A 14,551-nucleotide genomic window follows, 5' to 3' on the forward strand; every position below is an offset into this window, starting at 1 on the left:
TCCCAATTTCCAGTGCTTCTGCAGAGAGATCGTTTTCAGATCTACGTAGGTTAAAAACATACTTGCGTTCAACAATGACTCAATCTAGACTAAGTAATCTAATACTGATTCATTGCCACAAAGACCTTGCTGACAAAATTCATTTATTGGGGGTAGTGAGGGAATCCGGGAGGTTTTTCTTTTATCTGTTTCATTAGTGCTTTACGCCGTACTCAAGGATATTTCACTTATACGACGGTGGCCAGCATTGTAGTGGGAGGATATCGAGCAGAGACCCAGGGGATCCCAAGGCCATCCGTAGGTTGCTGGGGAACCTTCCCACATACGGCAGTGATTCGTAGGCGAGCTCCTAGACAACTCGGCCACCAGTAACATGGTCGGTAATTGGTGTTACATTTTAAGGTACCTTCATAATACTTTCTCTTGGAACATGTAAGTGTATGATTTTATTTTAACGACACGTTTGTACGGAAGGTATGTGAGTGAAGGATTCAGAATCCTAAAGTTAGCCATTGTTTTTCAATTTTAATTTTCCCACCTCAAATATTAATAAATGAGAAGCACTTGAGGTACATTTCTTCTTGAGAATGTAGCAGTTCTTCCGTTTTCATAAAGCTTTTGATTCAATTCCCGTATCATTGCATAGAAGTCTAACTGATGTCAACGTTGGACAATCAGTTAATGACTTGAAACCTGAAAGCGAATCACACAGCCAAATTGCTGTTAAAAGATAATGTTATTTCGAAGTACTGTAAAAAAAATTAGGGGAATTCCATGTGCGAATTTTTTTTAAAGCTATGTGACATGTAAGAGATAAGTATGCATGATAAAATGCTTCTACCTGTCTCCAATTGCCTGTGTTACACATTAGGTTGAAGGATTCATTTTGATTTAGCAGTCTGTTGGAGTTTTTCCCTGTGAGAAGACTCAGATTTATTTTCAACTGTTTCAGAATACAAAGATTATTAAAGTTGAAAACAAATGTAACTAACAACAGCAAAATAAAACCAAATACATCGTGACAAAATCCACCAGATGTTTGAGTGATATTGCCGTGTTCATACGCGCCAAACACAAATCTAAAGACCGTAGGATTAGTCCTTGGCTATAGGTCGCACCTAAGACCGAAAAAATGAGGAAGATGCCTCTTCCTCGCTCACCATTATGGGGAAATAACAATGACGGCAAGGTTTCCCCGGTATAATGGTGTCGACGTATAAGAGATAAGCGAAACGTCTACCCTAGCCACTTGTAGATGAGAGTCGTTTTGGGACCAATAAAAGTGTATATAAACAGATGTGAACAGAGGTTATATCACTGAATTATAAGAAGAAAGTTAGACATACATTGATTGTAGATAGGCCTAGGCTTGGCTAAGTACGTACAGTATTAGCAACAATCTTTTGTCTTTCTTTCTTTTGTCTTCCTTTAAATATTTTGTTTATTATCTTTTATATTTTTTTACCTGATTTATTTTAATTTCAACGAATTGAAGTGTGAAAGTCCGTGACCGTTTTCGCCAGATCATTGCGGCGGACTTTAGATTCACCCGCCTCTTACTCGCTACAACAGCGAGAACACATGTTGAAAAAGCGACGCACATGGCGTGAAAGTGAGATGCCTTAGTTTAATGGTTTTTGGGAGCAAATTAAGTTATGGCAGATACACAGACATTACCGAACTATAGCTACACGACCGACAAAGACTATGGAAGGCCAAAGAAAGAACAACATCCCGTAAGTGTTTGTATATCAGGTGTGTGCTACCAGAGTGTAAGATGTTTCTTCGTCTTATAGTCAGTATGTTTCGTTGTTTTTACTTTCGAGTTTTGTTGCGAAGAAAATATTTTGTTGTTTATTTGTATCAAATTAAACCTCTGACAAACGCATTACGACTAAATCTTCGAGGAACAAGAAAGGTTTCGGTGTTACAGTAAGGCATAAGAACTGAGGTTGGGAGTTGTAAAGTTCAGATTGCTGCCATTGTTCATCATTGCCCCCATTACCAAGTTTTCACTGTCAAAATCAGATTCTCCAGTGAACTCTACTCCCCGAGCAACGCAGCAATCTCGCTCTGGAGCCCATTAATTCACAGGTGCTTATTTGCAGAGTGTACATCTTAAGTGGAAGAAGTGTTGGGAAATTGAAAAGTTGCATTCCACAGCTAACAGGTGCTCTGACAGTGAGTTGGCAATTGGACTAAATGAATCTTACGATAGTTTCTGAAATTCTGAGTACTGCATAGAAGGTATTGTTGTCTTGCACTGAGGCACTCTATTTAAAGATGTGAAAAATTTTACAGACAGAGTGACCCACTGTGAAGCTTAGTCACAGGTAAAAGCGATTTCACAAGAAATGTAGAAATGTGAAGTGATGAAAACAACCTAGCATCACAACATTCACTGAGAGTTGTAATTGGTATGCTTCATTCCGAAAAATGGGGGCCTCCTTGGCTGAGGGGGTTAGCACGGCACAATGATCCAGGGGGCTCTCATCAATGGGGTTGCTGTGGACTCATTCCCAGCTCATGCTGTTTTGGGAAGGTCGTCAGCAACCTGCAGATGGTCATGCAGGCCTCGACATAAGAGGCGATTGAACCGGCTGATCACCTGTCGATCTCCTAAATGCAAATTCAGAAGAACAAATTTTAGATCACCATGTAAGCTCCAGGGGACAATAGTTTCACGCGTTGGCAAGTACAATGTGTTTTCAGTAGGTTGCAAATAGCTAACTTTATTCTACCTACAGGACAATCCGCACAAACTTTATGCCGGTTTAAATAGAAAAAGAACTGATGACCGATGTTGGTAAAATGAAAATGGTTGCTTGTTTCGGTGAGCATTGACTACCTGTATGTGTGACCTATGATTGGCTCAGCAAAAATTGCGTGACCAATGAAATGTTTCGTTTCATAATCCCAAATAAATGTTTACACCTCGGAGGAGTTTGTGAGTGATGTAATACATGAATACACAGGATATTGACTGTAATTTAATGATTAATATTTTAATTAACACTATTACCACGATGAAATCAATCAAAGAATATTATTAAAATCAACATATATGTATGACAATTCTCTGTAAGAGTCTTCTTTCAAACACAATCAAACCTGATTCTTAAAATGAAGAAAACATATAGCTTGTACATTGGGACCCATTATCTTTACACGGCAACGTGGGTATATGTACCATGAAATACACCTGTTAATACAAGACATTTCTGTAGTCAGAATGTGGTGCTAATATATGGGTTTCGGATGATGTCAACAAGCACACATAGTAGAAGGCTGGATGAAGTATGTAATCTGAAGGGGAACGAATGATCCCTTAGACCTCTGTTGGGGTGATAAGAATTTTGATAGCCTGGCAGAAAATCCAGGAGAATGATTTTCTGATCCCCTCGTTCATCGTTATGTTGAGGCCTGTCACGGGTTTCCCACTGGTTTTGCCCAGTTTCTTTCCACCATAATGTGGGCCACCATCATATAAGAAACCAATCAAATGAATAAATAAATGAAAACCTTTTTTTTTCTCATTCGTTATGAGCATTTTGTTTTATGTTTCCAAAAAACAAGTCTGATAAATCAAATATATGAGGTAACAATGGATTAATATCACTGTTTCAGCCATTACAAGAGCTGACAAAGCCTCATACAGACTCCTTTAATTACATGTTGCGAGAAGGACTGACGAAAGCAGTACAGGTAAGTTAAATGATCATAATGCTTGTCAAGTGAACGATCTGCATGGGAAGATTTTGAGAACATTCGGGTTTAATTTCATCGGTTCCCATCCTCGGACAAACTTTCCAGATTCACCTGCCTCCACTTTTCTTGGTGTTTTGGTGCAAAAAAAAAAGTTCATGGCACCGTCTTGTGTGCTATGACATGAAAGTCACTGCGGAATGTTTTCCTATACAATACAGAAAAGTTTACCAGTAACTTGCCAAATTTTTATTTCAGTATTTTGCACCCATTAAATTAATGATTATAATATGTGTAATATGAGTGTGAAATATCAGATTCCCATGAAACTACAACTGTTTATGCTGTAAATTCACACACAGTTATAAATTGTTATAAAACACACAACTTAGGCACTATTGGCATCGCTAATTACATATTTTATGTCGATCTTAGTTGTTAAATAAATACATACTGAAAATGACATAGTGCTGGTCTCCGTGGCCGAGGTGGTTAACATGCCAGCACGGTGCAGTGACCCAGGAGCCTCTCTCCGATGATGTCGCTGTGAGTTCCAAGTCCAGCCCATACTGGCTTCCTCTCCGGCCGTAAGTGGGACAGTCGGCCAGCAACCTGCGGAACAACAGAAACAAATCAAACTGATAATTTATTAGCATGTTTTATGTTTGTGATAAGGTTAAATTAAAACATGCTGAAAAGAGAAATAAAGAATGTATCCAAGACAAGTACTGTGAAAAAAAAAAACAAAAAAGAAAAAAGAACAGGCTTGGCACTGAGCTGAGGTGTGTTAATTTTAATATGATTTTGTTTCAGAACATAGAACCAGTAGAGTTTGTCCTTCCCAATGACGACAAGATTGCGCTTTTCATTAGGGTAAGATTTATATGGGAGCAAGACCTGGCTCAGTGGTAAGGCGTAGATATTTCCACGTTCATTATTCTTTGGTAGACACCTACATGTACTTGGTAACAACAAAGTGTTTCATGGCTGTCATGAGGCTATTCACAATGTCTAACATTCATTGAAGACCATGAGTGGAGGATCAAGTTTGAACTCTTTTGTCGCTAAGATATGAACAGTCCCAGTGTTTACGGGTCACTTTTCGTGTGGTGGTTTGGAAACACAAATGACACCTCTTTCCTTCAGTTTTATATGTCACTTGTGTTTGTTCAGGAAATTGTGTCAGTATTTAGTCAAAAGTTGGTGCTTTACTCTGTGGCATGTTAAAAAAATTCTTAAGTATGGTGTCAAACAAGAATCAAATAAATACATGGCAATGAGAAGAGAGTGGACTGTGCAGTTTGGTGCATGAGACTAAAGGGGTTGTGTAGGGAGGAATTAATAGGGTTGTGCAGAACAGGGATTAAAAGGCTTGTGTAGGAAGGGATTAAAAGGCTTGTATAAGAAGGGATTAAAAGGCTTGTGTAGGAAGGGATTAAAGCTTGTGAAGGAAGGAGTTAGGAGGCTTGTGTATGAAGGGATTAAGAGGCCTGTGTAGCAAGAGATTAAGAGGCTTGTGTAGCAAGGGATTAAGAGGCTTGTGTAGCAAGGGATTAAAAGGCTTGTGTAGCAAGGGATTAAAAGGCTTGTGTTAGAAGGGATTAAGAGGCTTGTGTAGCTAGGGATTAAGAGGCTTGTGTAGCAAGGGATTAAAGGCTTGTGTAGCAAGGGATTAAAGGCTTGTGTAGCAAGGGATTAAAAGGCTTGTGTAGCAAGGGATTAAAAGGCTTGTGTTAGAAGGGATTAAGAGGCTTGTGTAGCAAGGGATTGAGAGGCTTGTGTAGCAAGGGATTAAAGGCTTGTGTAGCAAGGGATTAAAAGGCGTGTGTAGCAAGGGATTAAAGGCTTGTGTAGCAAGGGATTAAAAGGCTTGTGTAAGAAAGGATTAAAAGGCTTGTGTAAGAAGGGATTAAGAGGCTTGTCTATAATATAGTAATAATAATGATATATGTTTAATGGGTAAAATGCTCATGTACATGTAAGTCCTGGGAAATGGTTATAATGCATATTATAAAGGGTATACCTCGATATAAATTGTTTTACCCTGAACTTCAGTACCCCTCTTACACCCTGTCTTTTCCTCTTTAATATCCCCCAATCGCAGCAAGCTGTATATCTTGCAAACTATCTGTACAACAGATAAATGTCCCAAACTTGGATGACAAAATCTGAAGACTTTCAGAAATGCATACCCTTTCTATTTGTAGGATGCGACAGTGTTCAGTCCCGCAGTGGTGCAAACCAACATCCACGCCACCTCCCTGAAGGTCTACCCAGCTGAGGTGAGCCAGTCAAACAGTTTGCCAGGAGTGTTTGTTAAAGATAGAATTCTTGAAATGTAGGACAGAGATGATTTTTGAGATCAAGATTAATTTTCGCCTTGATAAAAGTTTCTAAAGCAGCATTCTTTTGGTAGTTGATGAGGTGTTGACGAATGAAATTGCAGGCCTGTATCAAGGTTACACTGGAGCGGCCATGCATATAAGTAGACAAGTTTGTCAGGCACCTGCCAAAGGGCAGTTGGTTTTTTTCCAGGACACTTCAGTCTCCTCCATACAAATGCATGGGCATGTAAAGGACCACTGTTATTTAAGTGAAAACCTCTTAAGCAGTGTTAAACACAAGTCTATTTAGCGAACAAGTCAAAAATTTAATAAAGTGGTGAATAAATAAACATTGATACACTTCAGTTAAAATATTTTCCCAGTTTATTATTTCACCTTGTGTCTCTGTTGATTCATCTTCACATAGACCTTCATATCTCCAGCTTCATTCTACAAGATCAGACATTCTGCAGCTTGGCGTTCAGCATTAAAAGGATAGTGCAATGACAGATTGACCCATATCGGTATAATGGCTGCAACGTCTTGCAACAAGGAGGCACATTACATACGCTCTTAAGAACTCCTTTGTCGTCATTTGTTAAGTGTGACGTAAACCCTAAGAAATCACTCGCTCACTCCAACGTAGGGTTCATTGTGTCATGGATCATGCCTGATAGCGCCACACTCTGTGTGACCTCACCTTGCACAGGCAGTTTAATGTGGTGAGTTGAGATGTCAGATGTGTATATATTATCTGCATACATTAATGAGGTGGCGTAACAAAATTTGAAGAAAGTGTATTCAAATAGCTGAGCATTTATTTCAGTGTCGAGAACGTGGGGTGACCTACAAGGGGAGACTTTTAGTGAATTTGGTATGGCAGGTGAATGGACAAGTGATGGGAAACACAGAGCGAGTGATCGGTGAAGTGCCAATCATGGTCAAGGTGGGTGTGTCTTGTTACCATGGAGACATCAATCTTACACGCATTTTAGCTGATCAGCTTACTCGGATAAATAAAGTTGACTTATTCATGTGTAAATTTGGTATTGGTTTGTGATAGTGTCTTGTATGGTGTTTTGTAGCACATTGTTGCAGTAAAAGAAAACTTTACAATTGTCTGCATTTCAACCACCTGGCCTAAAGGAGAGACTGTTGTAGGTTGAGAAAAATAATGTTGAAAGTGATATTAAACCCGGGTGATCATATGCAATTTTTTCAATAGTTGCAATGGCTTAGATTTTTACTTCTTAATTTTGATTGAAATGAAAGTATTGAGAAGATTTGGAAATGCTCACGTCATTATTTTGACAGACTTTTAGTGTCATTTCTGCATTACGTGTGCACCTGTTATTGCAATGGAGGCCTCTCTGGCTGAGGTGGTTAGCACGCCAGCATATCGCAATGACTCAGGAGTCTCTAACCAATATGATTACTGTGAGTTCAAGTCCAGTTCATGCTGGCTTCCTCTATACATGGAAAGGTATGCAGGCAACATGCGCATGGCCGTGGGTTTGCCCCCCTTTTCTCCTATCATAATGCAGGCCACCGCCTCTTAAGTGAAATATTCTTGAGGAAGATGTAAAACACCAGTCAAATAAAGAAATAAAACTTATTGCCTTATTTGTGTTGGTTTCACAGTCCGAGATCTGTAACTTACACAAGCTGGGTCCTGCAGAACTGATACGTCGTGGGGAAGAAACAGAGGTGAGACAATAGCTAATCTTATCTGATAGACTATTAACAAGAAAGAAAGGAAGATATCACCTGTCAAATAACTAATACAAATGTATTACAAATATCTGAGTTTAGATGCCCACCATATGACCACGAGAGGGAGATGGATTTAAGTTTAGGATCTGGCTGTACTTCACCTCCCCGGTTAAAAAAAATATCAAAGAGTTCAAAGAGCCTTTCCCACATGTATATTTCCCTGGCACAGTGTTGGAGGTTTACTCTGTTATTATCCACTGGTTAGTGGTTAATGTGCCAGCACATTGTAATGACTCAGGAGCCTCTCGTCAGTTGATGCTGTCACTTTGAGTTCAAATCCGGCTCATGCTGGCTTTCTCCCTGACCCTGCTCGGGAAAGTCTGCCAACAACCAGATGGTCGTGGGATTTCCTCGGGCTCTGCCCCGGTCTCCTTCCATCATAACGTTGTCACCATTGTATAAGTGAAATATTCTGGACTATGGCATTAACCGTCAATCAAATAAATAATTACATAAATTTCTGATTTCAGGAGATGGGAGGATATTTCATCGTTAACGGAATAGAAAGAATTATCCGTATGCTCATCATGCCCAGGAGAAATTTTGTGAGTTTGTCAATCACCACTCCATGTTATATTTCAGCTTTTAGCACCAACACTTTTTTTATCTAAAAAAAAAATAATTATAATTATAGTGAATGTTGTGAAATACGAGTGAGAGATAATTTTATGTTCCAAAAAAATTTATCACACCGTAATGATTCATTCAAAGCTGAATTGCAGCCCTCATAATTAGGGATCACATTCTGCAGAAGCCGTCACCCTTGTAATTAGGAATGGCATTCTGCAGAAGCCGTCACCCTTGTAATTAGGAATGGCAATCCACAGAAGCCGTCACCCTTGTAATTAGGGATGGCAATCTGCAGAAGCCATCACCCTTGTAATTAGGGATGGCATTCTACAGAAGGCGTCACCCTTGTAATTAGGAATGGCATTCTGCAGAAGCCGTCATGATTGTAATTAGGGATGGCATTCTGCAGAAGCCGTCACCCTTGTAATTAGAGATGGCATTCTGCAGAAGCCGTCACCCTTGTAATTAGGGATGGCAATCTGCAGAAGCCGTCATGATTGTAATTAGGGATGGCTTTCTGCAGAAGCCGTCACCCTTGTAATTAGGGATGGCATTCTGCAGAAGCCTTCACCCTTGTAATTAGGGATGGCATTCTGCAGAAGCCGTCACCCTTGTAATTAGGGATGACATTCTGCAGAAGCCGTCACCCTTGTAATTAGGGATGGCAATCTGCAGAAGCCGTCACCCTTGTAATTAGGGATGGCATTCTGCAGAAGCCTTCACCCTTGTAATTAGGGATGGCATTCTGCAGAAGCCGTCACCCTTGTAATTAGGGATGGCTTTCTGCAGAAGCCGTCACCCTTGTAATTAGGAGTGGCATTCTGCAGAAGCCGTCACCCTTGTAATTAGGAATGGCATTCTGCAGAAGCCGTCACCCTTGTAATTAGGGATGGCAATCTGCAGAAGCCATCACCCTTGTAATTAGGGATGGCATTCTGCAGAAGCCGTCACCCTTGTAATTAGGAATGGCATTCTGCAGAAGCAGAATAAGTGAAAATTTTCACCCGTTAAGTGAAAATAGGATGCACTGTCCTTCATGCCATTACAGCATTTGACAAATGGCATCGTTGTGAACATAGCCGATAAAAATAAACTTGACTTACTTTTAGTCCACTCGTTGTACTGTATTTCATGCCTAGATACAACAAATCACATCGTCTGAATGTGGCTTCTGAAATAAACTCGTCATGTTTTTTTCATTCTTTCACTTCTAGGTCGGATTCCATGTGTCAAAACAACTAATTGCATTTTATGTACACGACTTTACAAACCTGATCAATATTTTCCACCCAACAGCCCATGTGTATCGTACGTCCGTCCTGGAAAAAACCGTGGCAACCAGTACACAGAGTTTGGCATCTCCCTACGCTGTGTGACGGAGGACCAGTCAGGAGCGGTAAGTCTGTTTTGTTGTCATGACAACAGTACAGGCAGACAAACTCTGATCATGCCAATATGGGAGTTTCAGTTTGAACTCTGTTATCGCTTTTGGTAAAAAAGGAAAGCCCTACTGTACCATTTGACCTGCCTGAAATTGTTTTTTTCTTTTTTTTTTTTTTTTTTTTGATCACATGTGCTAAAACATGAGTGTCTGAAAATACCTTAAAGTTATTTAGAGTAGATAAACAATGGAGGAAATAGAAGAGCTGAACATCAGAAAGTTGTGAAGTTTCTAAATAATGTCCACAAGAGTTGCCTTACATTTTTGACAAGACACATGATACAGTGGGACATTTTTTGCCTTTAGCAACAATCAAAGTTTGATCTTTAAAGCTCTCCATAGTATTGGTTTTTTCGATGGTTAGCAGGGGTCAAGGGTATTAAAAGGTAGTTAAGTTGATAAATAGATTTGAACATACAGGTTTTCTTAGTTGATTTATCTATTTATTTCCTGGGTATTATATTTGTTGTATATTTTGATATAACACTGAAGTACACAAAATTTTGTTTTCTACATGTTGTTTTGCATGTGAAAGCCTTAAGGAAAGAGTAGTTTCACTGAACTGTAATTTCTTTAACCTTTTGTATGTTTGCAAGATGTTTGTTTAAGCATATTCCGACAGCATTATTTTGAGCAAATTGATAAAATTATGCTTTTTGTGAAGCCCTGAAAATTTCCAATCCAACCAATGTAGTTTGATCTCCAAAATCAAGTTATAATTGTGCTAAAAGTGCTCAGAAAGTTTGCTCTTTCATATGCGAAAAGGCCGAGGGTTGAAAAAAGAAAGATATAATTACTGTATGTATATATACCAGTAGGTTAAGTTATCCAGCCATTGTGAGGCTCCTAAAGGAATAATTGTAACGTTGTCTAACAAAGTAAGAGCTTAGTTCTCCTTAAAACACAGATATTGAGTTTGTGAATTTGTGCCTGGGGGTATTCTCTATTTCTTCCCTCAGAACCATGTACTGCATTACCTATCCAACGGTACAGCCTCCCTAAGCTTCACTTACCAAAAGGAGCAGTTCTTTGTTCCGGTTGTCTTCATTCTCAAGGTAAATCGTATTAAAACGTGGAGAAGAACATAAAAAAAACTTTCAGAGAAAAAGTGTGGAAAGATATTTGTAAGAATGGTCTTGATTATGTTTTTTTTTTATTTATTTATTCTTAAGCAGAGGAAAAGAGAAAAAGACAGCTGAAAATAATTTTTGTAGCATGGATATTTGGGATTGCCTCTTGGAGTTTATCAGCTTTGTAGAAATTATGCTCTAGATGAGAGTGTAACACCAGAATTTTCATTATATTTATAGTTTTAACATATTAATAAATATTATCAAAAGACCACTCAAAAATGAAGTATAGATCAGATCATTAAAAACTGTCCAGGAAAATAGTTGGATTTATTTTTTTTAAATTTTTTGGTAGAATTTTTGTGATTAAGTAAATTTGTGTTAAAAGATCGCATTCAGTGGTGGTCTGTGGTGACCTAGAATGTATAAACAACGTCACATCTATACTTTTTGCCAGAAATAATTTGTTTCAAGGTCAAGTGGGTGAATGCATTTATAGATCTATATATGCATATGCATTTTGAATGATGAAATGTAGCAGTCTAATGTGTGTTAAGTAGAAAAAACCTTATGCGATGTCTCTGGTCCCATTGTGGTCAGAAACAGCAACCATAAAATATTAAAATGCATTTTACTAGGTTAAAAAAATTTTAAAAAGTAAATAAATCCAAGTACTTTCTTGGACAGTGTTTAATGGTTTTTCATCTGATACATACTTCAGTTTAGTGTTTTCTTTTGCCTTTAAACTGAACTTCATAGTTCGGCTTCATCATCTTCGATAACTGTTTTACAATGTGACTAACCTGGAGCTTTCTCTCTTTTCTGTTTTTTGGCTTTTTTTAAATAACTGTAAAATGACGATTATGATTTTAAGGAAAGCTTATATCCCAAAAATCTTAATATTCCCTTTGTTCTATGCATATTTTCATTCAATGGTTAGAAATTTTTTGAAACTAACATCATCAATGAGCTTACTGGGAACAGAGGGAGGAGCTTAGCACTCATAATTGGGACATCTGCCCTCACATTGTTGTTTTGATAGCTGTTACATGTATCATTGACTGCAGGTTATCTTATTTCTAGATTGGCCACTTGGGCCTCAGGAAAGCTAGTTTTCACAACTCAAAAAGAAAGCTTAGAAGTTTTCTTGTAGTTTTATTATGCATATTATAGATACATATTATGAAATGAAAACCAAACGCTGCATGTATTGTTGAAATATAAGTGTGTTCATCGATAACTTGCGAAAGGTTAGTAAGTTTCCCCCTGGGCACTGGTTTCCTCTGGGTGCTGTGGTTTCCTCTGGGCACTGTGATTTCCCATGGCCTCTGTGGTTTCACCTGGGTGCTTTGGTTTCCCTCTTGGGCACTGTGATTTCCCCTGGGCGCTGTGGTTCTCCTTGGGTACTGTGGTTTTCCCCGGTGCACTGTGGTTCCCAGCACCCCCTACTCCCATCCCCGGGAAATGTGGTTCCCTCCCGGGCACTCTGGTTTCCCTGTGCACTCTGGTTTCCTATACTTTTAACACACTAATTACCGTTGTACAAGTGAAAAATTCTAGAGTGTGTCATTAAACAACAGATTAAATCATACTTAGAGTACCAAGAAAATGGCCATATTGTTTTTGTGACCCAGGGTCTGCTGAAGGTGACTGATAAACACATCTACAACCAGCTGATAGCGGGCAGAGAGGATGACTCTTTCTACAGAGGGTAAGTTTTCTGTATGGTTAAGCCAAATCACATTTTCCCCTATTAGCAAGAAAAACTCAAATATCAAACTTGTAACTGTGCTGTTTATAATGGTAAAATAATTATAAAGTTTGAAAAAGTTATTAAATGACTCACCATGTATATTTTGTGAACTTTATGACTGATTTTGAACGGTAATGACAGATAGGAGATGTGATATTTTGTGAACTTTATGACTGATTTTGAACGGCAACGACAGATAGGAGATGTGATATTTTGTGAACTTGATTACTGATTTTGAACAGTAACGACAGATAGGAGATATGATATTCTGTGAACTTTATGACTGATTTTGAATGGTAACAACAGATAGAAGGTGTGATATTTTGTGAACTTTATGACTGATTTTGAACGGTAACGACAGATAGGAGATGTGATATTTTGTGAACTTTATTACTGATTTTGAACGGTAACGACACATAGGAGATGCAATACTTTGTGAACTTTATTACTGATTTTGAACAGTAACGACAGATAGGAGATGTGATATTTTGTGAACTTTATGACTAATTTTGAATGGTAATGACAGATAGGAGATGTGATATTTTGTGAACTTTATGACTGATTTTGAATGGTAACGACAGATAGGAGATGTGCACTACTGGTATTGAGCTCATGGTTTGCACACATGTAGTGCACAATAACATGAGGGGAATATTCCATCGTTGATTTGGTGTGTAGATATTAAATACCATAAATTACTGAATTCCTGACTTAGTGTATTGTGCAATAGAATCCATGTTAAACAGAATGTTGGGGGTGGTATCTCAAAAAGTACTCACCAGCCCGGATAGCACAGTTGGTAGAGCGTCTGCTTCTCGAGCGGCAGATGAACTTTACATGAACTGTAAGGACTCCTTCGTCGTCGTATGACTGAAAAATTGTTGAGTACGACGTTAAACCCCAAGCACTCACTCACTCACTCAAAAAGTACTCTGTGTTGATCTGAAATTTTACATGCATATAAAGCACAATGACACAAGGGGGATGTTCCATCAGTGATGATCTATGTGCATATTAATTACCGTAAATTGCACTGAAGAGATTGTGCTCCAGTTGATTGCAGTGGTCATGGGTTGTTAGCAAGTAAATAGGGCCAGTTGTGAGGTTTTGCCTAAATAAATATGGGATACATATGAGTTGAGCTTACATGTTAGAAAGTTTGTTAGTAACTGTATGTTTCCATCACACTTTTTTTTTCTTTTGGGTACAGCTGTGTTATCTTCATGCTGAGGCAGGCATTGGATGAAGGGTTGACCAATCAGAAGACAGTCCTCAAACACATCGGGGAACGATTCCGTCCCAAACTGCGAAAACCAGAGTGGTACTCTGATGAGGATCTTGGGAGACATTTGTTTCGGTAAGTCCCAGGAATGTCTTAGGAGACATTTGTTTCAGTCAGTCCCAGGAATGTCTTGGGAGACATTTGTTTCGGTAAGCCCCAGGAATGTCTTAGGAGACAGTTGTTTCGGTAAGTCCCAGGAATGTCTTAGGAGACATTTGTTTCGGTAAGTCCCAGGAATGTCTTGGGAGACATTTGTTTCAGTCAGTCCCAGGAATGTCTTAGGAGACATTTGTTTCGGTAAGTCCCAGGAATGTCTTAGGAGACATTTGTTTCAGTCAGTCCCAGGAATGTCTTAGGAGACAGTTGTTTCAGTCAGTCCCAGGAATGTCTTAGGAGACATTTGTTTCAGTAAGTCCCAGGAATGTCTTAGGAGACATTTGTTTCAGTCAGTCCCAGGAATGTCTTAGGAGACATTTGTTTCAGTCAGTCCCAGGAATGTCTTAGGAGACATTTGTTTCAGTCAATCCCAGGAATGTCTTAGGAGACAGTTGTTTCAGTCAGTCCCAGGAATGTCTTAGGAGACATTTGTTTCGGTAAGTCCCAGGAATGTCTTAGGAGACATTTGTTTCAGTC

General features: G+C 38.9%; 1 protein-coding gene across 1 annotated transcript in view; it reads left to right on the forward strand.

Annotated features, from left to right (window-relative positions):
- Positions 1 to 1,500: 1,500 nt before the first annotated feature.
- LOC135464617 (DNA-directed RNA polymerase I subunit RPA2-like) overlaps positions 1,501 to 14,551 on the forward strand; it is a 39,494-nt gene continuing 26,443 nt past the window's right edge. The window contains 12 exon segments of the mRNA XM_064742071.1: positions 1,501 to 1,736; positions 3,628 to 3,705; positions 4,519 to 4,578; positions 5,913 to 5,987; positions 6,856 to 6,975; positions 7,671 to 7,736; positions 8,273 to 8,347; positions 9,669 to 9,695; positions 9,697 to 9,768; positions 10,773 to 10,868; positions 12,518 to 12,594; positions 13,847 to 13,993. Coding sequence (XP_064598141.1) covers positions 1,656 to 1,736; positions 3,628 to 3,705; positions 4,519 to 4,578; positions 5,913 to 5,987; positions 6,856 to 6,975; positions 7,671 to 7,736; positions 8,273 to 8,347; positions 9,669 to 9,695; positions 9,697 to 9,768; positions 10,773 to 10,868; positions 12,518 to 12,594; positions 13,847 to 13,993 — 974 coding nt within the window. The 5' untranslated portion in view covers positions 1,501 to 1,655.

This window comes from Liolophura sinensis, chromosome 4 (assembly GCF_032854445.1).
Source record: "Liolophura sinensis isolate JHLJ2023 chromosome 4, CUHK_Ljap_v2, whole genome shotgun sequence".
Classification (NCBI taxonomy): domain Eukaryota; kingdom Metazoa; phylum Mollusca; class Polyplacophora; order Chitonida; family Chitonidae; genus Liolophura; species Liolophura sinensis.